Below are 27,827 nucleotides of genomic sequence, written 5' to 3'. Positions count from 1 at the left end.
AAAGACAACAGCATCACAGAAGCCAAACTGTCTGGGATGCAGGAACACCTGGGTCACAACAGCTTCTCTCTCTCTGTCACATGAACTTGCTTCTCTGTCTCCTGGCAGCATGCTACAAGATCCACTTGCAGTCAAGCAGCTGAGGCACGCTGCTTTCTGCACTGACACACCAGAAACCAACCTGGGCTGAGCGGGTAGATGTCATTGTCGGCCCCGAAGAACAGATTGCGCGTCAGCTTGCGGGGATCGACCTTCTGAGGGGTGGATGAGGCCGGACAGAGGGAGAACCTGCGGCGAAGGAAGTTCTCCTCCTTCATGGCATGAGCTGTGGGGGTTTTCTGAAAGGCAAAGATAGAAATAATAGTTCATTTTAAGAGGCAGGAACTCGAAGTTTCACCCCCAGATGAGTCCGCTGCTTCGAAGCCGCCTAATCGCAGGTAGTGTGCCAGACCTTTTGATAGAATGCCAGAAGGCTATGCAGACAAAAAAACAAAGAAAGAAAGTTTGAGGATACAATTACTGATTTGCTGACTCTTAGTATTTGCAAGCTGCAGAGAAGCAGGACACTGCTCTTTGGTGAATCCAGGCAGCATAACATCCTCCTGCCTTCCTACCTACAAGGATCTATCCAGGATAACAGCTACTTCCCGGGTCTATCCAGTGCACAGTAGCTAAAATTCACTCAGTTTACTTTCAGGTTTAAGGTTTTGGAGTCTCTTCTATAAATACAACTCCTTTGGTGTCAGCAGAGTTACACCATCTCTGCAAAAATCCACGTTTCATGTGAGCTGCATAGGGGAAGACCAGCTGCACTGGCTGCAGAGAGCAGCAAGCAGAGGTAATGCCAGGGTCACTCCTGCCCTTAGCTCCAATTACAGCACATTTTGGCTTTCAAATGATTTTGGCCTTCTTTAAAACGTCTTTTAGATCAGATTTGCTGTGTGATCAATAAGATAAATCTTGCTGCTCAGTGAGGGTCAAGAACAGCATTTGTCTCCCCAAAAGCCTCCCCACACACCCATGCTAGATCCTGATGGTACTGTGCTCTTTAGCACCAGTTGGCTACTGTGTTAGATTATCCTGGCTGGAATTAAAGGTTTCTTTTATACCCATCTAACAAGCAGTTCTTTCTTACCCATCACAAACAGATATTATGACTGTCTCCTTCCTGAGTTACAAGCTTCATTCTCTCTCCCTGTGCAGCCAGAGGCAGGGCTCTTGCTAACAGTAAGAAGCATTAAACCAGCCCTTGGGTGGGCACTGCAGACTACAAGGTCTGCTGCTTCTCAAGGGCCAGTGACTGTGCTAAGAAAACCCTTTCCCTCAAAAGAGCCTTGAAGTTTTCCCATGTCTTTTAGGCTACTGGGAAAGCAAAGTGGAAAAAGTTGCCCAGAGTAGCAGTGCAATTTGGGAGTGCAGGTCTTGTAAGCATGTGAGGTGACCTGGGTAGTAGTAGGTGGAAAATGGGCTGATTATGGGCTAAAGCACTCTGCCCTGCCCTTCCTGCACCCTGCTGCTTGTGCTGGCCCAAAGGCCCCAGTTTAATAGGGAACCCTCAGTGGGCTCTTGAAGCTCAGCCTTCACAGCTGAGAGAACTCATGAGGGATTGCTGCAAATGTGTGGCAGTGCAAGAACCTCCCTGGCTGCTCTGTCCCTTCACCTGCCTTGCTAATTCCTGAAGAAGGCAGTCCCAATGCTTCAGGTTCTGAGTTTGTTTTACATTTACTGACACAGCAGCCTGTATCAGCTTTATAAACCAGCTGTGATTTACAAGGCAAGAGAGAAACTGCTCCTTCCTGCAGCAGATTGCCTCAGTGTCCAAACATTTAATTGGATCTAAGCCAGTCTGGACTCCACTGAAAGATGAGTTACCAAACCCACTCTGAGCAGCAGGTCTTTCTGAACCCAAGCTGGGATGGGTGAGCCACCAGATGAGGAGGTCCATAACATCCAAAAAGGGGGCTAACTGCTAGCAGCTGGGGCAAGCCCAAAACTGGAACTCCCCCAGGCCACACAGCTGCAAAGGGAAGGAGATGCTGGGCTCACATCATCTATGGAGGATGAATTAATGTCTGTGCACTGCTCTGAGGACACAATATTCCCTAAAAGCCCTACCTGTTATCATGTCCCCCCATGAAAGTGGCTATGATTCGGCAGTGGCATTTCGCCCATCTGCCCCAACACTTTATGAGAGGCTGTTTCAGGCTGATGAAGTGTGCTGACAGTCAGGTGAAATGAGGAGGCTGCAGCTCTTTCCACTCATTGCTGCCCTGCCTCTGGTCAATTCAACTGCCCAACAAAATCATCCTGCAAACACGTGTTAGGGCTCAGAAAGTCCCCAGGTTCCCCTGGCAGCCAACAGCATCTCTGAAGCAGCAGATAATTCAGCTCCCTAACATTAAGCAATGTAAATAACCTCGTTTTTTTTTTGGCACAGATACTCTTGGTTGCATACCACAGAGTGGGGAAAAGATGAAAAATCAAAGCTAACTATGAAAAAAAAAAGGCAAGTGAGAGCAGAGGAAAATGCAGCTAGCTGTGTGTCTGAAAGCAAGATATGTAAAAATAATCCAGGTCTAAATAGCTGGGTTTGGAATGCTAACACTGAGCTATTTTCTGTCCTTGTTCCCAGAAAAGCCATCTCAACTCTCTGTCTCTGGAGCTGCTTGGAATTGGCTTGGAGCAAAATCAGATCCGTGGGATTCTCTCCCCAGAAGCAGTGATCTGGCAACTGCAAGCCAATCAGGCAGGAGGGTGCTCAGAAATCTCAGGTCCCTCCAGTGAAAGCAGGCTGGGGAACAAGTTCCAAACATAAACCAGCTGTCCATCCAACTCTTACACTCTGCTCTCCTGGTGGAGTCTTTGCCAGGCAGGATAACAAAAAGTCTGCATTCAGCATCATTTTGTCTCAGGAGCACCTCCAGCTACACCAGTGGAGAACTGTCAGCAAGGGCAAGCCATGCACCAGGTCACAACCTCTTTCAACTGCTGCTGTATTTACTATGCAGAGAGACCAGTGCTCTGGTGTTCCCCTCACCTATTATTTCACACTATTTACTCTGCTGCTGCTCTCTCATTTCCACACTTATTTAAGCCACAGGCTTGACAACGAGAAATCTGGATGCCTTGTTCAGCTGGAAACAGTCACTGAGCAATAATGAAGGAAAGAGTCTTTCCTCCAGTCCCTAATTTGCTCTGCCTCTTCTCTTACATATCTTAATACAAACTGCTGGCAGCAGCTCATCTCTTTTGGACCACAAAGATCAACTTGACTGAGTTCCTCCTAGCAGGGTCTTTTTTGGGCAGAGGACCTCCAGTGACAGAAAGTCCCTGAGAGGCAGCAGCAGTGATGTCTGTGTCCAGCACACAGACACAATACCCTGTGTCACCAACATCCTGACCTCCCATCCAAAGATCATCTAACATCACATTGCTCCAGCTCATGGGCACAGATCCTTCCTGCATTTGACCCTCAACCAGGCAGGCTGTGTGCCATCCACATTTTCGGGGCTTTCACTCCAACTAGAAGGTGACAGCAGCAGAGCCTGCCCCCTTCACTGTGCTATTTGGTGTGCATGCAATTCCACTTACATTTCCTTGATTTTCAGGTAAAAGAGAAGAATTGTTGGCCTGCATTTCATTCCCTGAGACTGCATCTTAGACTGCCAAGACACCTTTTCAGATAAAGGCTGAGATGGACAGACTCAAGCTAAAAGATGTTACCTCATTATGCAGTGCAGCACAAAATCACAGAAAAGGACTTCTTTGGTTTTATTTTGGAGGTTTTAAACATCAAATGCTTTTCCTTGGTGGGAGAAAATGTAGTTCACACTATTAAGATTCTACAATGCACATGAAATATTTGGCTTGGTTTCCAAAAGATCTCTGTGTGTCTGTCTGCATCTCTACCTATCCTGCTTTATCCTCCCTCCCTCCCTCCCTCTCAATGTCTTTTGTACAGTTGGCAAAAGTCAAGGCAATCTGACAGGCATTAGAAAATGTGAATATAATAACTTCTTAACTGCTCTGTGAGAGCCAGTGCCTAGAGAAAGGAAGGAAACTGTATCATTGTCCTCTGAGAGAAGGGCACTAGTAAGAACCCAACAATTAGCAAGCATCAGTGAATCCAGCATCAGTCACAGATCCATAACACAATGAGGCTTCATTAGCTCACTTGCTCAGTCAGATACTTGCTGTAGGGGTCTGCCTGCCCAAGCTGGCCTCAAGATACATAAAGTTCCTGAGAGGTGTATGGGATGCTGAACAGAAGATGCCAGAGGCCATTTCCAAAGGGATGTACCAGGAAAGTGGGTTCAGTGTTTTCACAACAGTCTCTTTAATCACCTTCCCCAGGGAGGTGGTGGAGTCACCATCCCTGGAGGTGTTCAAGAGGGGATTGGACAAGGCACTTGGTGCCATGGTCTAGTAGTCATGATGTCTTGGGTGACAGGTCGGACTTGATGATCTTTGAGGTCTTTTCCAACCTTATTGATTCTATGATTCTATGATTCTAAATAACCCTGCCTCTGCCCAGATTCACCTCTGGTAGATAGGAGGGTGTGGAGGGTTTCAAAAATACAAGCTTGTACTTTAATGCCATTAATATGTGACTGTGGAAACACACAAAAATTCCTTGGTGATGAAGTATCTGATAGGAAATAAGGAACCACAGAAGATACACTTCCAAAGATGAGTGCTTTGGAGCTTCAAATCTTTCATGGCTGGTTTGAAGACAAGTGTGTTGTTCTGAAAACCAACTCTGCTTCTAGATCAGTATTTTGGAGCTGGCTTCAGGATATGGCAGAAACCAGTCCTGCAGGGTCTCAGGTTCAAAATCAAAACTGGGCCAGAAGTGCAGAAGGCTGAGAGCTGACATTATGTCACCAAAATACTTAGGCAATACAAGGCAACAAATTTCACCCACTGCCCCTGCCTTCCCTCAAAACCCAGCAGATGAGATGGAAAACTGTCCTAGAAGGACATCATGTCCTTCTGCACCAATTGCTGCAGAAACCATGAGGTCTCTTAGGAATCTAACCTCTCCACAACAGATCTTCACTGTAGCTCTCGCATGAATTCATCTGGCTGTTAGTGTGGGCAGCTTAAAGCACCCTGCAGTTTGCAGCTCAGGTCATTTCTGGCCTTCTATTTATGATCATAAAACTGAAGGAAAGGTAAATCTGAGTACTGGCAGGGTCACTAAACACAGCATTTCTCAGGACTGCCCCTTTCATGGTGACAGCTCTTCAAGCAGTAATGGGCTATTAAATGTGGGCTGTTCACCACATCTTAAATAGGAATAAATAATTCAGCAGCAAGAAATAAACTTCTTGCTAACCCTGGCTTTGAGACCACTTTATGCTTTAAAAATGGAAAACACAGCAGGTAAAAAGCCCATGTAAAATCCCCATGAAACACAGGACCATGGAAGTGCTGAACTTAACAGGGGATAATTGCCCAATGGGACTTGCACTCTGAGGTGGCTTAAAGAACATCCAACCACAGAGCAATGGGGCAAGAATGGGAGTTACTTTATTAGCAAACCTTGTGGCTGCCGTGAAAGCGAATGGGATCTGCCAGTGCTCTCCTCCTTTGGCACGGGACCCATTTTGGGGACAGCGACTAAGAGATGTACAGGGGATCAGTGCTGGTGCAGAGATGCCTTTCATAGAACCACAGAATCATTTCAGTTGGAAAAGACCTTTAAGATCATTGATCATTATCTAACTACCAAGTCTAAACCATGGCCCTCGGCATCAGATCTCTGCATCTTTTAAATACCTCCAGGAATGGGGATTCAACCATCTCTCTGTGGGGCTTTTTCCAGTGTTTGAGACTCCCTTCAGGGAAGAAGTTTCTTCTAATGTCCAACCTAAACCTCCCCTAGTGGCACCTGAGGTCCTTCCTCTTGTTCTATCACTTGTTCCTCAGGAGAAGAGACCAACCCCCCACCTGCTTCCAGCCTCCTTTCAGGTTGTTGTACAGAGTGAGGAGGACTCTCCTCAGCCTCCTCTTCTTTAGACTAAACAACTCCAGGTCCCTCAGCTGCTCCTCACCAGACCTTTTTCTCCAGACCCTTCACCAGCTCTTGTCTGGACCCACTCCAGGACCTCAATGTCCTCCATGCAGTGCAGGCTGCTCTGTATTTTTGGCCTTTTGTGCTTGCTGGGAAGAGAGTGGCAGCTTTCAGCACCAAGGCTCAAGGCTTTGGGGGATGGAATTTTCCTGGCTCCATCTTTAAATTTCCTACGTTCCCAATATATAATTACCACACAGCCAAGCACTGTGCAGACATTATCCTGCCCCTACTCTCTGAAAACTGGTGGGTAGGTTGGTTTGCTTACTCTAATTTCCAGCATTTTAAAATAGATTGGAAATATGCACCTCTCTATAAATAGTTAATTAGGGGTTTTGTATAGTCAAGAAGGCTGTGCTAGTTAGGTGGGGGGGGCTCTTAATTTATTCAAAGCTTGTTTCAAACAACCTTCTCTTTTTCTGGTCACTAAATATTTCCCAGAAATCAAGTTAGAGCATATTTTGTATTCACAGCAGTCACTCACTCCAGAATCTGCATCAATAAGGAAAATTAAATCTGAAGACACTGACATTTCCTGATTCGATTAACCCTGAGGAGGTAAAACTTTCATGAATGAGAAGAGAAGGCAAATTGTTAGCAGACACCTTTCCAGTGAGTACAGGCCTAAGTAGTCACAAGGCAAAACACCAGCACAGATCCTCAGCAGGTGTAAATTATTAGTTCAGGGGTGCACTGGTGCTTTACAGTCCCTGAACAACTGCAATAAAACCAGAAAGTCTGTGAAATCTGTTTCTGGAATCTATTGCTAAAATAGCTATTTGTAAGGTGGGCAATTGGACAAGCAGCCCTCCACTAACAGTTGAACAAAACCTGATACAGTGAAATGTGTCTGTGCAGGCAATTTTTTTTCTCTACCTAATCCATGTTTTTGGCTTAGGGACATAGCAAAACATGCCTATTACAGCTGACACTGTTTGGGGCTGTCATCTTGTAAGCTGGAACTCGAAGCAATGAAGCTTCAAACTAAGTGTCAGCTACTCTCTGAATTATTTGCGTCAATTCGTTCTTTGTGGGGCTGGTAAAAGGACCATTCCTCACCAGTGATGGTCCCTAGTGTGTTCCTCCTGGACCATGTCCTGCTCTGCTGGGTGCCAAACCAGTCCCTGAAGCTTGATGGAACCCCACTCTTTAAATGCTGCATGTGCTCTGGATGAATACACTGAAGTGCTGGTACTGCAGGAAAGGTCCCATCTGAAGGACTGCCATACCCTCTGCTCCATGCCATGCTTGATCAGTTCAGGCTGGAAAGCCAAACAACACAGGCTGCTGAGGACACCCAACTGCAACAAAGGAACTAAGTTATGGAAAGCTGAAGCTATGGATGACTTTACTAAGAACAGAATAGAATAAACCAGGTTGGAAGAGACCTTCAAGATCATCGCGTCCAACCTATCATCCAACACCACCTAATCAACTAACCCATGGCACCAAGCACCCTGTCAAGTCTCCTCCTGAACACCTCCAGTGACGGCGACTCCACCACCTCCCCGGGCAGTCCATTCCAATGGGCAATCACTCTCTCTGTGTAAAACTTCCTCCTGACCTCCAGCCTGAACTTCCCCTGGTGCAGCCTGAGACTGTGTCTTCTTGTTCTGGTGCTGGCTGCCTGGGAGAAGAGACCAACCTCTGCCTGTTTACAACTTCCCTTCAGGTAGTTGTAGAGAGTGATAAGGTCACCCCTGAGTCTCCTCTTCTCCAGGCTGAGCAATCCCAGCTCCCTCAGTCTCTCCTCACAGGGCTTGTGTTCCAAGCCCCTCACCAACTTCGTTGCCCTTCTGTGGACTCGTTCCAGCAAGTCAACCTCCTTCCTAAACTGAGGGCCCCAGAACTGGACACAGGACTCGAGATTATACACAAGAGGAAGGATTTCTCCCAGCTGTTTCAGCAAGCTCAGGAGTGTGGCCACTTCATCCCTACAACCTAACTGGAAGCTCACACACCTTGAAGAATCCTTAGAGCTGCCTCTCAGTTCTGTTTTTGTAGAAGTTGCCTACTACAGCCACCCCCAGCAATCTGCTCTTGCTGTTCCTGAGAACAGAACAACAACCTCTTTCTATCACCTTCTGCTTCTCTGCCTGCCTTTTTCTGCACTGGGCAGTGAAAATTATGTAGTAATCAGGAGACAAAACTATTTCCTCCCTTAATTCTCCATAAAATGCCTTAATTAATGTTTCCTTTGTATACCCCAGAACATTTGCAGCTTTAGGCAGCACCAGCACTTACACACATAATCTTCTCACAATTAATCTCTCTCTACGGTGAGCATTGTGTACAAAGACCACAAACAGAACAACTACAGGGAAAGCCAGGCACTGAATGCCTACACTGAGGAAATAAAAACCATCCCAAATTATTCTTTGTGGGGATCCTTATTTATCTTGGGATTAAGGAATCTGGAGGTAGGGTCACAAAGGGCAAAACATTTTTATTTGACACGAGGAAAATCCCTTGTTTTCAGAGCCATGTCGAGTTTGGACAAGCATCTCTCTTGAGCAAACACAACAGCCCGTCACTAAAGCCACGTTGTGTTTGGGAAAGGGATCACTGCAATCTTAGGTCTTAGAAATGGGCACTGCAATAAGTATTAAATACCAAATCCTCATCTTTTCTTTTGTCTTACAACACTTGCAATTTACTCTGTACACATTATGCTAGCTAAGAATACAGAGTGGGTGACTGAAACGCATGCTTAAGGGTTTTTACATCCACCTCTTTTGTCCTTTAGACTGTAAATTGATTGTTATACAGAAGCCTATTAATTTAACAAAGCAGATTAAATCTCCCACTAGCACTGAGGAGCTTCTCCTGACTTAGCAATTTCCCTGGTCTTTCCCCTGCTAACTGCATAGATCATAGCTCACTTGCCGTAATTACACCTAGTACATCAACATTAATTATTGCCCTGGTAACAGCAAATGCTTGCAGAACTGAAGGGTTCACTCACAATGCTGGGAGGATCGGCAAGCCCCCAGCACTCCATGAGAGACAGGAGCGAGCACCGTGCCCGCAGACCTTTGTCTTGGCCCCTCGCTTTATTTCCTGTAAATTACACTTTGCATAATCTCTTTTAAGCCCTGCTTCTGAAGGTATCTTTACTGAGTGAAGCCTGTACAAAGGTATTTCCTTGAAGCACCAGTCCATGCAGGAAGGTAAGGTGCTTGTTTTGAATCCTCTTCAGCCTTCTAATCCCGTGTTCTAATGAAGATAATCAAGAGGTAAATGACTTGTTAAGCACACCTCAAGGACCTGAATGCCTATCCACCCCACTGGATTTCTATTTGAAGTTAATTTGTCAGAGTTATCTCTAGTTAGCATTCTTTTAAGCAGGAAAACAAAGGCAAAACCTAGGTTAGCAAAGACTCCTCACCAAAACAGAATGGATGAGGGCATTGAGTCTATCATCAGTAAATTTGCTGACGACACCAAGCTGGGGGCAGGAGTTGATCTGCTGGAGGGTAGAGAGGCTCTGCAGAGGGACTTCAACAGGCTGGACAGATGGGCAGAGTCCAACGGCATGAGATTTAACACATCCAAGTGCCGGGTTCTGCACATCTGGCCACAACAACCCCAGGCAGTGCTACAGGCTGGGGTCAGAGTGGCTGGAGAGCGGCCAGGCAGAGAGGGACCTGGGGGTGCTGGTCGATGGTAGGCTGAACATGAGCTTGCAGTGTGCCCAGGCAGCCAAGAGGGCCAATGGCATCCTGGCCTGCATCAGGAACAGTGTGGCCAGCAGGAGCAGGGAGGTCATTCTGCCCCTGTACACTGCACTGTTTAGGTCACACCTCGAGTACTGTGTCCAGTTCTGGGCCCCTCAGTTTAGGAAGGAGGTTGACTTGCTGGAACAAGTCCAGAGAAGGGCAACAAAGTTGGTGAGGGGTTTGGAACACAAGCCCTATGAGGAGAGGCTGAGGGAGCTGGGGTTGCTCAGCCTGGAGAAGAGGAGACTCAGGGGTGACCTTATCACTCTCTACAACTACCTGAAGGGAGGTTGTAGACAGGCGGATGATGGTCTCTTCTCCCAGGCACCCAGTACCAGAACAAGAGGACACAGTCTCAGGCTGCGCCAGGGGAGGTTCAGGTTGGATGTTAGGAAGAAGTTCTATACAGAAAGAGTGATTGCGCTATGGAATGGGTTGCCCGGGGAGGTGGTGGAGTCGCCGTCATTGAAGGTGTTCAGGAGGAGACTTGATGGGGTGCTTGGTGCCATGGGTTAGCTGTTTGGGTGGGTTGGATTGGTTGATGGGTTGGACACGATGATCTTGAAGGTCTCTTCCAACCTGGTTTGGTTTATTCTAATAATAAAGGTTTATAACCAAGCAAATCAGTAATGTATAGGAAGAAAACTGCCAACACGGATCACAGCTGATATCCTAACACACCAGCCCAGAAATTCCAATAAGGATCCATGTTGAAAACAACCCCAGATCTCTGCCTCTAAATATCTGTCCATCTGAAATATTGATATCCTTCTCAAAATTAAAGTTTCATACAGATGACACGAGGATTCACAGCTGTGGCTGTCACAGCTGCTTCTTAGCAGTGAACTCAAGAGGCTGTTGGAGATATATCTGCATCAAAATCAAGGTATAAGCACAACTCAGTCACACATACACAAATTGCCTCTGAGCTAGCTGGGCTAACAGCGTGGGCTACAGCAGGAGGGCAGGCTAGAAATTCTACCTGAGAAATCAGGCAAGCACCACATGGCCAGATCATTCTGCAAACCATGGTGTGGGCACGGTATGAGGTTAAGCGCTAAGAAACGGTGTTAAAAGCTTTGTGCTCGGAAATAAGCACTCAGTTATGAATCTCAGTATAAATGATTGGCTCAAAGGTGAAAATATTGGACATGTGACTCAAAAAAATTCCGCCTGAAAAGCAGATTTGAAGGGCCCTGCTCCCTTTTTATTGCAGTTATTAATATTGATAGCTCATCTCCAGTGACAGTTTTGGTTTGAGGCACGCTGCGAACACAATGTCTTCAAGCCTGAGCATTTCAGGGAGGGAGTCTCTGAGTCCCATGAACAGCATTAATGAGTTGCATAATGGTAAAGTACATTCACCTTTGGCACATTGAGCTTTCCAGTCATTACCCCTCACTCAGCACACATGCTGCCTGGGGAATGGCTATCCCACAGCCCAGCATGCCCTGAAGTCTGTAAGCACTGCGACTGTCAGTAGCATCCCCCCATGACCCCCACACAACCCTTTTGATCTGCACCTGACTGCCTAGGAGAATAGCTTGTTAATAAACCTGGGTTTCTAGTGGTGCTACAGGGGTTAGAGACCCCAGGCTGTGCTAAGTGTCATCCCAATGGAATCACCTTGACAGGACTTGGGAGGAGGGAACCTAGCCCTGCATGGCACTTGCCATTCCCACTGCCTGCAGGAGGGCTCCAGTGAGCCTTCTTGGGGGGTGACAGGATTTGGGATAAGCCCAGGGCAGCGAGGGAAATGTGTTACCAGGCACACAGAAACTAGGAGAAATTCTCTTAGTTGTTTGAGCTAAAACTGTTGTAGATCTCAAGCCATGACAAGGCTTTGGACAGGCATGCAGCTATGTCATTTGCAAGCAGGCCACATCTTCAAGGTCAGTTCCTGCCTTGATATTTTTCTTTTAAAAGAACATATTAAAGAGCATCATTACAGCCTCATACCACTATCTAAATCACATAATGAGATCATATTCCCTTTTAATGGAAGGATCCTACTTCAAGCTTTAATGACATTTAAAAAACCCCAGACATCTGCAAGCCTCACTGATGGCTTGCTATCATATCCACCTCTGCCTTTATATAATTAAATCTAGGAAAGGCAGTGCCTTGGGGCTACACTCCCACCACACAATTACTAGGGAACACTAAGCTAATTTTAAGATCTGCTTTCATGCTTGGTCGTGTCCTCCTGCCATTATTCTCCTGCTTGGGAAATATTGCCCCCTTGTAACAACGTAAAACAAAATCAGCCTTCTATCTCAAGCCCTGCTGAGCCATTTTCAGACTAGGGCTCATAAAGGAACTTCAACATGGCCATAAGGCAAAGATAAAGGCAGGAAAGGATGTTTATAAACCATCTTACACGAGGGAAAACAAGTGCTGTCCAATTGCACAAAGATTTTCCAGAATCAGTTCCAGATTATTTCTGTCATAAGTATCCACTGTCCCAAACACATGCTCACAAAGAAGGAAATGGACAATCCCAAATGCCAAAACTTTGTGTTTCTACCTTGACATCCTGCATAAGCACAAACTGTAGTTCCATAGAATCACAGGATGCATTGATTGGAAGGGGCCGTTAATGGTCATCTAGTCCAACTTCCCTGCAGTCAGCAGGGACGTTGCCAGCTAGGCCAGGTTGTTCAGAGCCTCATGAAGCTTGACTTTGGATGTCTCCAGGGATGGGGCATCCACCATCCCCCTGGGTAACCTGTGCCAGTGTTCCACCACCTTCATAGTAAAGAACTTCTTCCTAATGTCCAATCTAAATCTACCCTTCTCTAACATAAACCCATTGCTCCTTGTCCTACTGCTACATGTGCTAAGTGTACACAGTCCCTCCCCAGTCTTCCTGTAAGCCCCTTTCAGGTGTTGAAAGGACACTATAAAGTCTCCCCAGAGCCTTCACTTCTTCAGGCTGCACAACCCCAAACAGCTCTGACCCCAAGCCCAATGCATTGTGGCTGACCTGCCTCATCTGCTTCTGAAGAACAGCTAAGTGATGGAGAAATGACCACACCCCATGGTGCTCCCATCACACTGCATTTTCCACTCCTCTACTTCCTTGTGTCTCCTGTCAGATTCAGATATGCTCTGTAAACCTCAGGGGCCTTCACAAGGAGGGCTGAATAAACAAGGCCAAATACATTTTAAGGAAGTGCATCTATTTTTTAAAAGATCCTTACATGCCCCTCGAGCTTTTCAGGCTTCTGGGCGTTGTAGTATACCAAGATCTACAGTGCAGTGGTTTAAATTTAGCATCCACCTATGCTCCCTCTGATGCAGCTACTCTCCCTGAAACTCTACAGGAAATTAATATACTCTATATTTTCTTCTGCATAAGCTTCACTCTTTCCCAGAAAAGAGAGCATCAAGCCCTTGCCTCACCAACCGTTGAAAGATGGCACTGCAGTTATTTTGGTCCTTGATTGTTAATTAAAAATCTCAGTGGGAGGAAGGAAACCAGACAGCCCACAAAGAGCACTTGGGGGGGAATTCATGCCGTGTTAAACGAGCCCAAAGAACTCAAGCCACACACAACGAAACCCACTCTCAGCTGAAAACCTTTCTGAGCCTGCCTCAGCCCTTCCTTCTCCCCTAGTTCATCCGTGCCTTAGCTGATGGAAACGAGGAGACAGGATAAACTCTGCACCGGCGCTTTCCTTTCATTCAGCCACGGGGAGCTTTTGCTTTAGGTGAGTGAACACACCCACATCCTACACATTCAGAGGTGCATTTGTCTTTGTTGATCTCTTCTTACCTGTTCAAATAATGCTATCCCAATAGTTTTGCCAGTGACTACTCTGCTGTTCGTGCAACTGTCCCACTAAGAGATGCGGCCACATGCATGCTGGGTGTAAGGAAGACAGAAATTCTTTGTCTGGGTTATCAGCCATAAGCTAAAGCCCTGAGGCATCAAGGCTCCCACTCTCGTGGGCAGCAAACCTGACAATATAGCTTTTGACAAAGACAGCAAATCTGAAAGACATGGAATTCAGAAAGAGGACCCCTCTCATCACTTTAAAGCTAACCTACACTGACACTGGCTTTTTTTATCACTGAGTGGAAAGAGCTAAGAAAAATGCCCAAACTGAAACAAACCACTGCTGCTCGGCTACAAACACTCCTTGCTGCAAGCTCTAACTACTGCAAATACAAGGGGGGTTGAAAGCTCCTCTGCCCAGAGAGCTGGGAGTTCCCAGCTGGAGAGGGTAAGGAAAGCACCGACACAAAGACATCTACAGCAGCTCCAGCACTGCCTCAAGGGAGGGAGGAAGAAAACATGGGGCACCTGCAGACCCCAATCTGTAATTCATGGGTCACACTGACCTTCAAGAGCTCCATGTCAAATGTGTGAAGGTGGCTTCAAGCAAACAAACAAAAAATCCCTGCCTCCCACACAAAGGCAAGCTGAAGCCTGGCACAGAAGGAAGATCAGGTCCTGGGCGTCCAGTCTGGCCCTGGCTGAGAGGAAGCCAAACACAATGCAGCCGATTCACAGCGTTCTCTTTATCGCAGCACTAAGAGCAGCCATACAATGCTTTCCAATAAAGACCACAGCAATTTATCACAGAGAGACAGGAGTTAGCAGGAAACACTCCCATTATCTCTGCTATGAAAAGGAAGTGGCTAAAAGGTGACAGACAGCTTTTATGAGGCCGGATCTCAGCCCAGCTCAAGGCTGACCAGCTCATCTTTTCCACATCAGGGAAAAAGCAATAGGCTTCGGCTGTGTGGGTCTTACAGAGAGGGGTCAGAGCTGCTGCACCAGGACTTGTCAGGAGAAACAAACCAAGACAAATGAAAATATTTCAGTTGAAACTGTGCTGTGCTGGATCCTCAGGCTGTGTAAAATCAGGGGAGGTTTGTGGCCTCCTTAGGAGGGTGATACTGACCTACAGTGGTGACTATAGGGCTGGGCATCCAAAAGGTAGAAGAGGCCCTCTCAGAGAAACCAGCAGTGCTGTAAGGAGGCAGTGGAGAAGAATGGGAGCCCGTGGTACCTTCTGGAACTGTTTGGTCTGCGTTACAAAAGTAGGCTTCAAAGTGGTTGCTGCCTACAACCTCCAAGCAGAAGAGTTTATAAACACAAGAACCCAGATGGAAAAGATTTGAAAACTTTGGGAGGGTACCAAAGGAAGAAATAAACAAATACCTCTGAAATGAAGTACTTGAAACAGCAGAAGGCTAGGTGGTCTGTACAGACTTTGTGATGCCTCTGAAAGGTACAAAGCCTTTAACATCCCATGGCTGTGCACATTCCCCTGCAAGGCACGAGCACAAGACTGCTATTACCAGCTGCAGTGATAAATACTATTGCTCAACCATTAGCAATCAGTCAGCACAGCAACCAAAAGTGCTAGGAGCTGTACAAACACGTAAGAAATAATTGCCCCTGCCCCAAAAAGCTTATTGGATTTCTAACCATCTCAGGCAGCACTTGCACCTAAACATATCTGCTGAAGAGCAACAGACCACAGCAGCTAACGTCTGAGGGACGTAGAGAAAGCTGAAGAGAGCAACATTTTAATGTCTTCTTCCTGGTCAGGTCAGCTCATTCACCAGCTTCCCCAGCAAAACTAATCTTCCACTGCAGTCATCTCTTCATCTTGTCTAAACACTGATATTAATGACTTCTCCCCTGTGCAGCCCACAACACACCCCGCAGACAGCAGTGATGCAATTGCTGTAAGGACAATTGGATGTTTCATAATGAACAATTTTATGTCTAGTTAAAAGTGGAGGCAACAAAACAATAAAAAGGAGCTTTTCAAAACTGCTCACCAGTGGGTTCTGCAGACTCCTGTGGGAGTAGGGGCTGAGCTGATATTGCTTCTGTCTGTCAATCTCACATAAACTGTCCCAACTGCAAGCCTTGCTGCCAAGAAATGCAGGCAAGGACTTGTCTGATGCCTCTGCCTCTCCTTCCAATGTTGCTGGACTCTGAGGAGAAAGATCAGCTCCCGACAGCCTGTGGCTCCCACTCGATGCAAACAGAGCAGGTAAAACCTGTGAGTCAGCTCAGGGAAAGAAATAATCTAAACCAGCAAAAGGACTGTCATAGATCACTTTCCTTCCAGAAAGAAGCAGCAAAGACCAGGGTGAGCTGGATGCCAGGCTGGGTTATAGCCCAACTGCAAGTTTGTCCAAGGTCAGCTGCCTGCTCTGGACAACCATATGCCAGCTTTACCAACTGCCGCCTGTCTGTGCCACCCAGCCTCAACCCAGCCTGCAGGCAAGAGTCTCAGCCCACTAATAGGAGCCACCTCCAGCACCACCATCAGAGCCACAGGCAGTCAGCAAACTCGGGTAAACAAACAGGCAAAGAGGTTTTCCTCCCTGCTCTGCAGAAGGAGCCACTTACAGTTTGGAAAGTTGCTTCTGAAGCAATGCTCCGTCTGGAGGTAACGAAGTTGAGAAACACAGCATTGAAATTTCACTCACAATAAGCAAAGGTGGGAATTAAATGAGACAGAGGTGACACCAACTCACAGGAGGAAACTACTAGGTTCTGTGAAAATTAATTTCCCTCAACAGCCTAGCAAGGTAACTGTGATAACAAGCAGCACAATAAAGCATGTTCCTCCTAGCAAAGGTTTGCAGTCTCCTACCAGCACCAGCTTCTCCTCCTGTAGGCTCCTTCACCTCACCATCACCTGCCTTAAAATAACCTCTTATCTTGCAGAAGAAAAGGGTCATATATGGGGTGAATACACTGTATGGTAGAAGAAAATCTTGAAGGTTTAGTTAGTTTCCATGTTTCCAGAACCTCAGTCATGTGCCATTAAGACACTTCCTTTCCAGAGGAGCCTAGTCTGTGGGTGGCACTGCCTTCCCCCAACTGCTCTGAATACAATGTGTTTCCCATACCAAATGTGATTCTCTCCTTTGCCTGCAAACACCAAGAATCTCTCCTACAAGACACATACCAATCACCTAGATCAGCAGCAGTACTGTGAAACACCCATCAGTAAACCACAATCTTTGTGATTATGGTCTCACAGTATCACAGTATCGCCAAGGTTGGAAGAGACCTCGAGGATCATCGAGTCCAACCTGTCACCACAGACCTCATGACTAGACCATGGCACCAAGTGGCACGTCCAATCTCCTCTTGAACACCTCCAGGGATGGTGACTCCACCACCTCCCTGGGCAGCCCATTCCAATGACTAATGACTCTCTCAGTGAAGGACTTTCTTCTCACCTTGAGCCTAAACTTCCCCTGGTGCAGCTTGAGACTGTGTCCTCTTGTTCTGGTGCTGCTTGCCTGGGAGAAGAGACCAACCCCTTCCTGCCTACAACCACCTTTCAGGTGGTACCTGCTTGGAATTTTGCAGTTTCTCTCTGTACTTGCTGCCCATCAATCTCTGGGCTGCCCTGCTGATATCTGAGGTAGGCAAGCACAGACACAAATGCCAAGTGTTTTACAGCCACTGGGCACTCACTTTTCACTAGAGCAAGATTTTCAGCGTTGCTGGAACAGCTCTGTATTTCCCTGCCAGCTCAAAGGCACTTCCAAGTGAGCATTACTGGGATTTGCATCTCTGCCATGGCCCTCTTGCATTGCCAATATGCTGCAAATAAAAAGAGTCTGAAAGTGAATGAAGTCTTACATACCTTATTAAAAATAAACTCCAGCCATGACTCACCTGACTCTCAGCCATGGCTTTACAGCCAACACACTGCCCAGTTCTTGGTGAATATGCAATGAGAGTAACACCAAGTCCTTCTACCACACCTCCAGCCACAAAGACAAGGTAATAAATTCACAGCATACCCAACACTCACTTGCCAAGGAGCTACTGAGGCAGTCTGCAGACCAAGACTTGTTTTATGCACGATCTTGTACCAGTCCACCCAAGTTTTATTCGCTGGTGTATTTCTGCCAATACCATGAAAACGTGGATAAAATCAGAGCCAAATACAAGTGCTCTGTACTGGAATAGCTTGTTCTCCTTTCCCAGAGGGGAACAGGCTATGCTGGTACAAGCATGTTCATACTGGCTTACCTCAATTTGCACCAGGGGAGGGTTATACCAGTGTTGCAGAATGATAGGTAGAAGCAGTGCAACTGTTTATATAGGCAAGATCTACTTTTGTAGAGGATTTGCTCCTGATCTGGAAATTGCTACTGAAACTCCTAATTCTACATGCAGTTGTTCAACTGAATAAAATATACCACAGATCAATACAGCCTACTGAATAAGAACAAGAACAACAACAACAGAAGGAGGAGGCACGCTTTCGTGTGGGCTCTCACTAGTAGAGCCAGTCACGTCGAGGGGACTCAGCCCTTCAGGGAAAGTGAGGTGAGAAGTTACAGCAGCAGAGGGCAGTCAAATGGCCCCAAGCTCCTTACAGGCGGCCGAATTCCTGAAAATCTCAACTGAGGATGCCAGCCGCAGGATGCTACTGCCACAGCTGCTCCTAGCAGAATTCGAGCCTCAAGGGAGCTGAGTTCCTGCCTCTTTGAGCAGACAGGAAGAAACATAAAAATAGGGCGTTCAGGTACGCCTAGATCCATTCCAGGCGATCCCTGCAAGTCATCCGTTTCCAAAGCGTAAGGCTACAAACGTTCAAAGAACCCACTGCATTTGCATGAGACTGCGTCTGGAGGCACGAAGGAAGAAAGAAAGGAGGGGACTGAGGGGTGAGGGGAGAAGGGGAGAGCAGGTGAAAAAGGAGAGAGTGAAAGGTACAAATACAGAGGCTACGTGAAGGGGGGATTTTAAAGACGTGTAGGAAAGTAGGCAGGCTGGGATCAGTCTCGGGAAGTAGGAGGAAAAGGCACTCACCGCAGCGCTCTGTGTCTCAGCCGGCAATCACTCTCCTCTCCCACACGACACCTGCACGCAGAACCACTGTCCCTTCCCCAGCTCCTCGCTGCCTGCTACAGAGGCTGCCGGGTCCCCTCCTGGATGCTCCTCCACTCCTCCAAGCCGCAGACCAGAGCAGGACTGGGAGAAGACACCCGCCCGCCCAGCCTCTCTGCTCCAGGGGCACATGGCAATGAAACACACCTCCCACACACTGCCAGCACGCTGCCTGCCATCCCAGCTCCCGCTCGCAAAACCAGAGCGACTCTAACCATGGTGACTGGGGATTTTCTAAAGCCTGGAAAAAGCACAGCCTGATTCAACCCAGCAATGACGTCCTAAGAAAACCTGGCACAATAGCCGTGACGGCTGAGATCTGCTGCTGTTTGTCAGGGGAAGTTTAAACTGCAGTGCCCATTGACTATGATTTCACTGTCAGCACTGGCACCGGTTTCATTGCTGCTCGAAACAGCTGGGCAGCACCAGCAGAATTAGAACCAGTTGTAGCCACTTATGGATGGGCATCAGCAACAAATGATCTGCAGACTCAACTCCTGTCACACATCTTCTCTTACACTTTCTTTTTAGTGACCCCCTGGCACAGAGAGTCACATGAGGGGAAAAAAAATGCAGTTCACTCTTTTCTGTAATTAACTCCCTAAGGAATAAAGTAAATCTCTGGAAGAGGGAGCTGCTGCTGGTGGAAATCACCCAGTGCCTACTGCACAGGGCTCAGATACTCCCAAGTTTGACAAAGGTTTCTCAGCTGATGCAGTGAATAAAAGCATGGTTAGTTAAGGTGCAGAGAACCTACCCCTGTCATGCAGAGGCAGGCTTGCCAAGCACAAGGCACATACATCAGGCCCACCAGCACTGCTTTAGCTTTAAAAATAGCCTGGTGTTGGTGGTTACAGTATCCCATAGCAATTGTACACAGATTTCAGTAGCCAAGCTCAATCACAGCCCTGCTTCTTCCTGCGTATTTCTGCATCTGGAAAATACCCAAATGTTTTCCCTTTGTGGTTGTTCCCCCCAGTATTGCTCAATTAAGTGACAGGCACAACCCCCACACCTTTGACACCTCTTGTGAGGCTGCTGTTCTCTTCCCTGGCCCTCAAGAGAGTATTGCAAACAGCATCTCTGTCTGCTGGTGTCACAAGCTACAGTGCATTAGCCTGGGTCTTTTTGTAGACAGTCTGAGAAGGACTTGTTTGGGTTTGTGTCAGGTCAGATTCCTCCAAGATATCTGGCATGATGTGACTGAAATTAGGAACTAAAAGGTTTTGGAAGAACTCCCACTTGTTGCACTGATTTCTCATGAATAACTGATATTGGAAATGAAGGAAAATTATGGTGACAGTGATAAGAGTGACAATAAGAGGCCAGCACAATCAAGCTATTTTACACCTTCAGAGGACTGAAATGCATGGATAAACACCACCTTCTACACTTGACAGTCCGTGGTTTGCTGAAGCTGCTGCATCAGCCAAGCCACAAAGCCTTTTATTAGATCAGAGATTTCAGCTCTCAGAGACACTGTCCCTGCATTAAATTGTTGACTCCTTGTGGGAGGCATGTGCCAGGTAGCACAAACACAGACAGGATCCTTGGAGGAAGTGATACACCCTGGTGGGGCCCCAGGCAAGGAGTGATGCCAAGGCCAGGGGTGGACAGCCCCGCTCCCATGATGGGCTGGGAGAACCAGGGCACCCAGAGACACTGCCTACCTGCCTTGGGGTAACCAAGGAGGGAAGAAGAAACCGTGTGGGCTACACACCATGTGCAGAAACAAGTCCAGCCTCATTTAAGAGGGCAGTAAAATCCTGCAGTAAATTCTGGCAGTAAATGACATGAAGAGTGGAAAGTAACTTTTTACTGCATGCACCTGAGTAGGTCTGGGCAGGCTCAGTAAATCCACCCAGTGTGTTTGAGGTCTAGGAGCCAGTGGTCAAGCAAGAGGGTTTCTCTCTCTTTCAGACAGTTATTGAAGGAGCCCTCTGTGTTTGGATATTTTGAGCTGAAAGAAAAAACTGGGATGAATTTGAAGAGAAAGGCTTGCAAGCAACTGGCACCCCAAGAGGTCTGAGGTCTCCATTGAGGTGAGGAGATTCAGAAGGGCTTCTGGCTGAGAAGGACACCCTGAGGCCATGGTGGTTATGAAGGCACAGGGAATTTTTGAGGTCACATGAGACAAGGGGCTGCCAGGTACAGGGTTTTTTCCAGGAACAGGATTTGGTGGTCTCTGCAGGTCCCTCCCTGACCTCTGTTTCCTTTGGTCTGTAGTTCCCCCACTTCCATTGCCAGCTCTGCAAAATCAGTCTGTCAGCACCTGCTCAGGCTCAGGCTGGCTGCTGTTTGCAGCAATGCCAGCAAATCCTACAGTGCATGGCTGGTCACCTCTGAGAGAGGTGGGAACTTTTTGAAGGGGTAGATGCAGCAATCCCCTCTCTGTATTGAACCACCAAATGTCCCAGCTGCCTGGAGGCTCCCCACAAGTAAGTTTTGGACTGTGATCTGCACTTTATAGACATGACAGTTGTTAGCTCCACACAGGACATAACTGTCCAGGGAAACCACACTACTTGTGAGCAGTGGCACATCTACCTCTGACATCCCAGCCACACTAAGAGGAAATTCTCAAGTTTCTTCCAACAGGAAGCTATTTTACCTCCCTTCTACAGTGTCCTGCCCTTCCTTACACAGCCTAGGTCAGCATTAACACCATAACAGAACTAATTTCTGCAAACTGGTATGAGGCTGCTCTCTTGCTAGCTTGTACCACTTGGCTGGACTTGGGTCAGTGGTAACTTGCTTCTGGTCAGCGGGGACAGGAGCAGTCTTAAAGAGGCATTGAAAGTCATGTCCCACGTGCCTGGTAATCACGTTCACACTGTTTCTTTCTTTGTTTATGCTCCATTTCTGCCAAGCAACAGCTTCCTTCCTGTACTTGGGAAAGTATATTTGGGTTCCCAAGCTGATACCAGGTGACTTTCTTTACAAGTTTGGCTGGATTGTTTGCTTCCCTAGAAATTTGGCAAAATGTCTTGAGCTTAAAGAAAAGACAACAGTCGAAATGACCACTACTAAGTGGTGTTAGAAGAAGGGCAAGTAAAGCATGCAGCTTTATGTTGCTAAATTAACAGTGGAAAACCAGAGCAGACTCCCACACTTCAAATCCCTCCAAATTCTGGTGCTTGCAACAAACCAATGGCCTGATCAGTTTACAAGCAGAAAACAACTGAGCTGGCATCTGAATTATGCAAGTGGGTTCAGCTCCCACAGAGCAGCTCATGGCCCACTAGCAAAGCTGCTTTTAAAAACACTACTAATTGGGCAGAGCTTGTTAACCTGTCTAGAAATAGCTCAGCATGCTCCCACCTCAGAGCCTACAATGGCTTTTTTGCCTCTGGGCATGACTTGGCCAAAGACAGTGCCCAAGTAGCACAGAACACAGTTTCTCATTTCCAAAGTAACAAAGGCATCTCCCTTTATGTCTTCTGACTTCCTGGGGAAAAAAGGCACACCTTTTCCCTTCCAATCCCTCTGACTCACAGAGTGGAACAGTGGGCAGCCCTTAACTCTCTTCTGGCCAGGCAGTGGGACACAGGCATTGCTGGGGGAGAGTCCATACACCCCCATTCAGCTCTCTAGCCCAGCATAGAGATGCCATGAGGTCTTCTCATGTGGCAGGGATGGCTTAGCACAACCAAGCCTGCCAGGCTGTCCCCTGATTGTGTTGTCTCCATAGTAGATGTCTAGCTATAAAAGTGAACAGACCAAAGAAAACAAACCAGAAACAGCTTCTTTTTTCTTTCTCCTTTGAGACCTGAAATCCTCTTGAAATATCATTGAGGTGAAACAGATTTGGACCTTGCATTTTTGCCTGGTCACAGAGTGCAAACACACACACTCTGACACAAAAGAAGTGAGTTGAGCTCCATGGTGCTGCTTTTCCATCAAGTGAGACAAGGAGGAGATGGAGCTTTCTGCTGTACACCTGGCCATGCTTCCTCACTGCTTCCAGATTCCTCATGAACTGCACAGATTCACAATGGAACATTTTGGAATTGCCAAGCCCTTTGTTTCTAATAAGCAGCAGGACTTTGATAGTGGAAAAACTTTTGGTTCTCAAGCAGTCTCCCAGTATCTTTCATCCTGCACCTTCTCAAGCTATTTTCAAACCAAAGCTCTTCCATTAAACAAATGTAATTAATTCAGCTGTTTTCTGAGCATGCTTCCAAGAAGCTTTATAAACAGAGCCAAGTCTTACCCAGTTCCCTATCATGCCACACACTGAAAAAGAGAGAGTGTAGAAACTAACACTACAGTTTTCCAGACAATAGCTGCTTTGCTGCTGTGATTTAAGGCACTTCTATAGGTTGTGACAGTGGCTTTACCAATACAGCAGCCAAACCAATGTCCTGCTCTTTCCCTAATTCCATCCATTCATCTCAAGCCTCTCCTATATTTGAAGCAACTGCTGCAGTCTTTATTTGACATTCAGATCTATCAAGAGAACCACAGGTATGAAACAGGGGCCACAGAAAACTGATAAGAGTTCTGCCAACAACTTCAGCAGTAACAGCACTCCATACAAGGGGTGTCATTCACCCCAGTTCTCTCACTGCATCCCATTTCCCTCAGTTGTGTGTGATAACAGCCTGCTCCTGGGGCTGCACTGAAGTAATTCTTGATCTACCCTGGTGACAAGGAAATCAGTGTTCAGATGTGACAGCACAGCACCATGTGGCCAGACACTTCTGGCTACCCCAAGCCACAGCAGGGAGAGTGAGCTCCTCCAGGAAGGGTTTGCAAACCCCTCACAGCTTTGCTTTGGAGGAAGCCACAGGTCAGAGGGAGCAGGCTGGAGATGTGCCAACCCTCCTTTATTATGCTAACAGTTCTACATGCTAAAGAGCCTCTTTTGCCTAAATATCACACTTTTCCAGCTGCAAATTAATAGGGCCACAGGAAGTGGGCTATTGACAGTGCTGAGGCATGCTTGCTGCTTTATGCAGAGTACAGCTTTGATGGGATGCTGCTTTTCACCAGCAATGCTGCTGCTGTCACCAATTCAGCTCATGTGAAGAAAGAAACCTTTCTAAATCACAGCACTTTCACTCCTGAAGCATAATAGAATTAGCAACAGCATATGCAGGTCTGAAAAAGTGGCTGTGGGCTCTTCTGTGAATGCAGTCCCCTCAAAGAACACAAATTCAGAACTTGGCTGGTTTGTAGCATTAACATCTATTCCACAACACAGGAATGTTCCTGCTACCAGCTCAGTCAATGTGTGTGATGCTTTGCTGCTTCATTGGAGAGCTGCTTTGCAGAAGAGCTCCATCTTCCTGCCTTCACAGGGGCTCTGAGGTACCTAAGCAGAAAATGCTGCAGGAACAGGTAGAAAAGTGAGAAAATGTAAGCTGTTATGCACTAGGAGCAATGAAAGGATCAGACTGGGGAGGAACAATTCCACACATTCACAGACAGACACTTGAAAATACCCTTAATAAAAAATAATAGTGAAAGAAAGAATTAGAGCCAGTGCTGCTTGCATTTCAAAGAGTCCAGGATCCCAGGAGTCAGAGTGATGTGCAAGAACAGCTAGCCAGAAAAGCTATTAGAAAATAATAGAGAAGTCTCAAATGGCAGCAATGGGGGGGAGCTAAGAGCAACAAGAACAAAAATCACTCTGCTCAGGATGTTTCTGGTTAGCAGGCTCATCTTGCAAATACCTTCCTCACACTCCCTGTGCCTGTTTCTGGGAGCACAGCTCTCAGAAATAAGCCTGCTAGAAAGTACAGGGAGGTCTGGGCCTTTGAATCCAAGTTTAGGAGAAAATGTAAACCTTTTTCCAAGTATGTGATCAGGTCCCATGAACCAGGCAGAAACAAAAAGATATCCAATGTGTGTTTATAAATCTTGACATATCTGATAGCTGCTTCCAAACTCCCCATTCACAGCTTGGTGAGTGTCCAGTAACAGGAGGTTTTCCAGGATTGGGACACTGAGGAAATGCTGCTGTGTGAAACATGCACTGCTGTAATGATACCCCCAAATGTCACGATGCAGGTCAGACAGGATTTGTACTTGCTGCCCAGTTAGTGTGAATCCCTGCCTTGCTGACAATACATGGCACAGCTTTGGGTTTGGGGGTTTGTTCTTTTTCCTTAGTTTAATAAACAAAAGCTGCAGGATGTCTTTGTCTTGAAGGTAGACTGCACGTCTGCAGAGGAGAAGGAAAGGACAGGAGTAGGTTTGTCTTTGAAAAGCAGAAGACACCGCAGAACTGTGCCCAAAAAGCCCAGCAAAGGTTTTTAGCCCAGCTGGAAGGTACTGAGAGTTCAGTGACACACTCTGTGAGGACACATAGAGAAAGCTCTGCAGCACCCAGCCTGTCTCAAGGAATTGCTGCAGTGGGGTCAATTGCAATGAGCAGGATGGTGCTGCCAGAGCAATGCTGCCCTACAAAGAACAGCCCCACACTGGGGACAAACAAGGGAAAAGTAAATGGCTAAAAGCCCACCCACCCAACTGCTGCCAACAGGAAAGAGATGAGGAAGACTGGCAGCCTCAAGTGCTGCTAGCTTGAAAAGCAGAGGAAAATGGCCATGGTTGGGGAAGTTCAGTAAGCCATGGGCAAATGGGTCACTAAACCAAGGAAACTGGGTGCTTGATCTGTTGAAAATCAGGTCAAGGGCTACTGGGACCCATTTTGGAGCCCACTGCTCCCACAACAGAGTGAAGGTAGGACAAGGGTGCTGCTCACCCACTCAAATGTCCTCTACTCCCAATTGCTACAAAACACCACAGGAGGTTTACACTGAAGAACCCCATATGGTGAAACACGTGCAGGCTGCTACAGGGCACAGTGAGCTTTCTACACACACTGAGCTCTTATTATTATGTGCCATCTTGCACTGTTTGCTGTGACTTTAGTTACTAAAAAAGGTAGGTAAAAAAATCACCCCTTAGTTTCATGCAGTGCAAAAGGGACGAAGGGGACACTGTTCTTCCTCACAGCCTAACACGCAAGGGCTGAACTGCAACTGACTTCTGCCATTCAGGGAGAATGACAAAGTGGTGTTTGGTCAGTCATGACCTTGCCTTCTCAGCAGTGACAGCACATCTCCCCACCTCTGGAAGGGGTTTGCTTCAAACCCAATCACTCCTCCGTAAAACCTGTGACGGTTTTAGTCCATCTCCAGATTCACACTTAGTGCTTGGCGGCAACACATTTTCTTCTAAGCATTTTATTGTAGCACACCACAGAGAACTTCTGAGGGCCACTGAGGATGAAACGGCACCAAAAAAAAACAACCCCAAATTTAAAAAAGAAAGGCTTTTCTTGGTAAATTTATTCACATTCAACAAATTCCAGCCAAAGACTAATACGTTCAAACCTTTAGAAACTCACCCTTTAAATGCTCAGAAGCTTGTGGGTTTGCATCAGAGAACTTGGTAGACTGAAGTGATTCTGATGCCTCCTTTCATGACTTGGGTACTACTTTACACAATAACACACACACCCCCCACTGCAGCCTACACCAGTACCTTGTCCATGGGGGGTTGTTTTTTTTCAGCACAGCCAGTGTTGACTAGCTGAATGTATTGGGCACTTACTTTAAACCACTCATGAGGCTTAATTGGCATTAACTGTAACTGCTTAAAGATGAGTTTATTGTCTGGAGCTGCACAAGGATACAGTGCTTCATTAAACTAGGAAGGAAGGAACACCCATAAAAAGTAAATAATCTTGTTTCTTCCAGCACTCTTGCTTTCATCTGGGCCTTTTAGGCAGACAAATAGTATGTATTGTAGCTTAAAAAAAGAAGCCAGAACCATAGGGCTGCATAGGAGGTGATTGGTATTTCAGCTACTTTAGGATCCAGCTATCAGCAACCAGAGTCAGAAACAGCCTGCTCTGCTCCCTGTGCATGAACCATTCTGCTTTAGTGCCTTCAGGTCTACAAGGCTGTGCTTTAAAACTGGCTCCCAAAAAGAAAAAGCTGTCATAGAAATGGTAAGAAAGGCAATAACTGAGCCAGATGCAGTGAGAAACAACACAGGAGTCACAACCCTCAGCAAAGGTCACTTTAAATACCATTATCTCTACTGGTAAAGAACACACCAGACATGTGGAGCCAGACCCACAGCTGGTGAACTGACTTTGATGCTAGTGAGCTATTTACATGATGTCTTTTTATGCTTAGCAGAGTGCAGGATCTGTTTGAGAGGACAACCACAAGGCTCCAGGCTGTCTTTGAAGAGCTAACATACCACTTCATGCTACAGATAGCTGGGTATCATGTGTTCCATTGGCTTCTGGTTTTAACTGTGCTCCTGTGGCTAAGCAGAGCGGCTGCACAGCAAGGAGGAAATGACTCACAACCAGGAGAACCAACTGCTGGTGCCTGTGCTCCAGCCAGGAGTGCTGGACGTGCCGGAGGCTCAGGAGTACGATGGCTGGCAGCCAACTCTGACAGGGTGAAGACTGTCAGGTCTGGACCCTGTGATTCAGAAACCAGCCTTTCTCTCACAGAGTGGACATCCAAAGGGAGGACCTCCAGCCCCAGGTCTTCTCTCCACATCGAAGGGCACACTTCCAAATAAAACCAAACTGGGAAAAAGTGTTTCTGACACAACTTGCCATTTTTAACATGGCAACCTAACACATTTGCCAAAGGACTTTGTCTCTGGAACCATGCCTGTTACAGCCTCTTCTGCCAAGAACATCAATCTCTGCAGCTGTGCCATCACTGACTCAGAGATTCCCTGGTGCTGAGCCTCCAGGCTTGTCCCATCAGTGGCCCAGTGGTAGCATGGGCAAGAAGAGGAGATTAGTTCAAGAGGATAGGCAACCAGGACAAACACTTTCATTTGAGACAGAATGGCTTCTGGAGTCCTTTTGCTTGTATTAAACAGAGTGAAAACATCAGTGAGTGCAAAAAGAGATTGTGAGCTGTGATCCCACAGTCAGAACAGAGTGGTGGAGGAAGGGCAACACAAATACTTTCTCTGCAGCTCCCTGCACTGATGAGAAGGCGACCATAACAAGAGGAATACAAGAGCTGTGGAAGTCCTCATGCCTCCTCCTACTGGTTTGGCATTTTATAGCTTTTCCAAGTGGAGTGAGTTCCTGAACTGCCATTATTCCAATTCAGAGTCTGTGATCAAGACAAATGGTGCACAGTGC

The 27,827-nt window shown here is 46.9% G+C and overlaps 1 protein-coding gene across 5 annotated transcripts in view; it reads right to left on the bottom strand.

Annotated features, from left to right (window-relative positions):
• Nucleotides 1–27,827, bottom strand: part of OSBPL5 (oxysterol binding protein like 5) — a 129,035-nt gene that overhangs the window by 55,485 nt on the left and 45,723 nt on the right. For 4 of the 5 annotated variants that reach the window (XM_068148298.1, XM_068148300.1, XM_068148301.1 and 1 more), the window contains exon 2: nucleotides 182–338. In XM_068148298.1, coding sequence (XP_068004399.1) covers nucleotides 182–317 — 136 coding nt within the window. In that variant the 5' untranslated portion in view covers nucleotides 318–338. Of the gene's footprint in view, nucleotides 1–181; nucleotides 339–18,610; nucleotides 18,772–27,827 lie in introns of those variants that run through there. The other variant, XM_068148297.1, reaches the window with a different exon arrangement.

Source organism: Melanerpes formicivorus, unplaced genomic scaffold (genome assembly GCF_026170545.1).
Source record: "Melanerpes formicivorus ecotype bairdi unplaced genomic scaffold, bMelFor1.0.p_v2 SCAF_16, whole genome shotgun sequence".
NCBI classification, from domain to species: domain Eukaryota; kingdom Metazoa; phylum Chordata; class Aves; order Piciformes; family Picidae; genus Melanerpes; species Melanerpes formicivorus.
The sequence above is the reverse complement of the archived record's forward strand: the minus strand, read 5'-3'. Positions and strand labels throughout refer to the sequence as shown.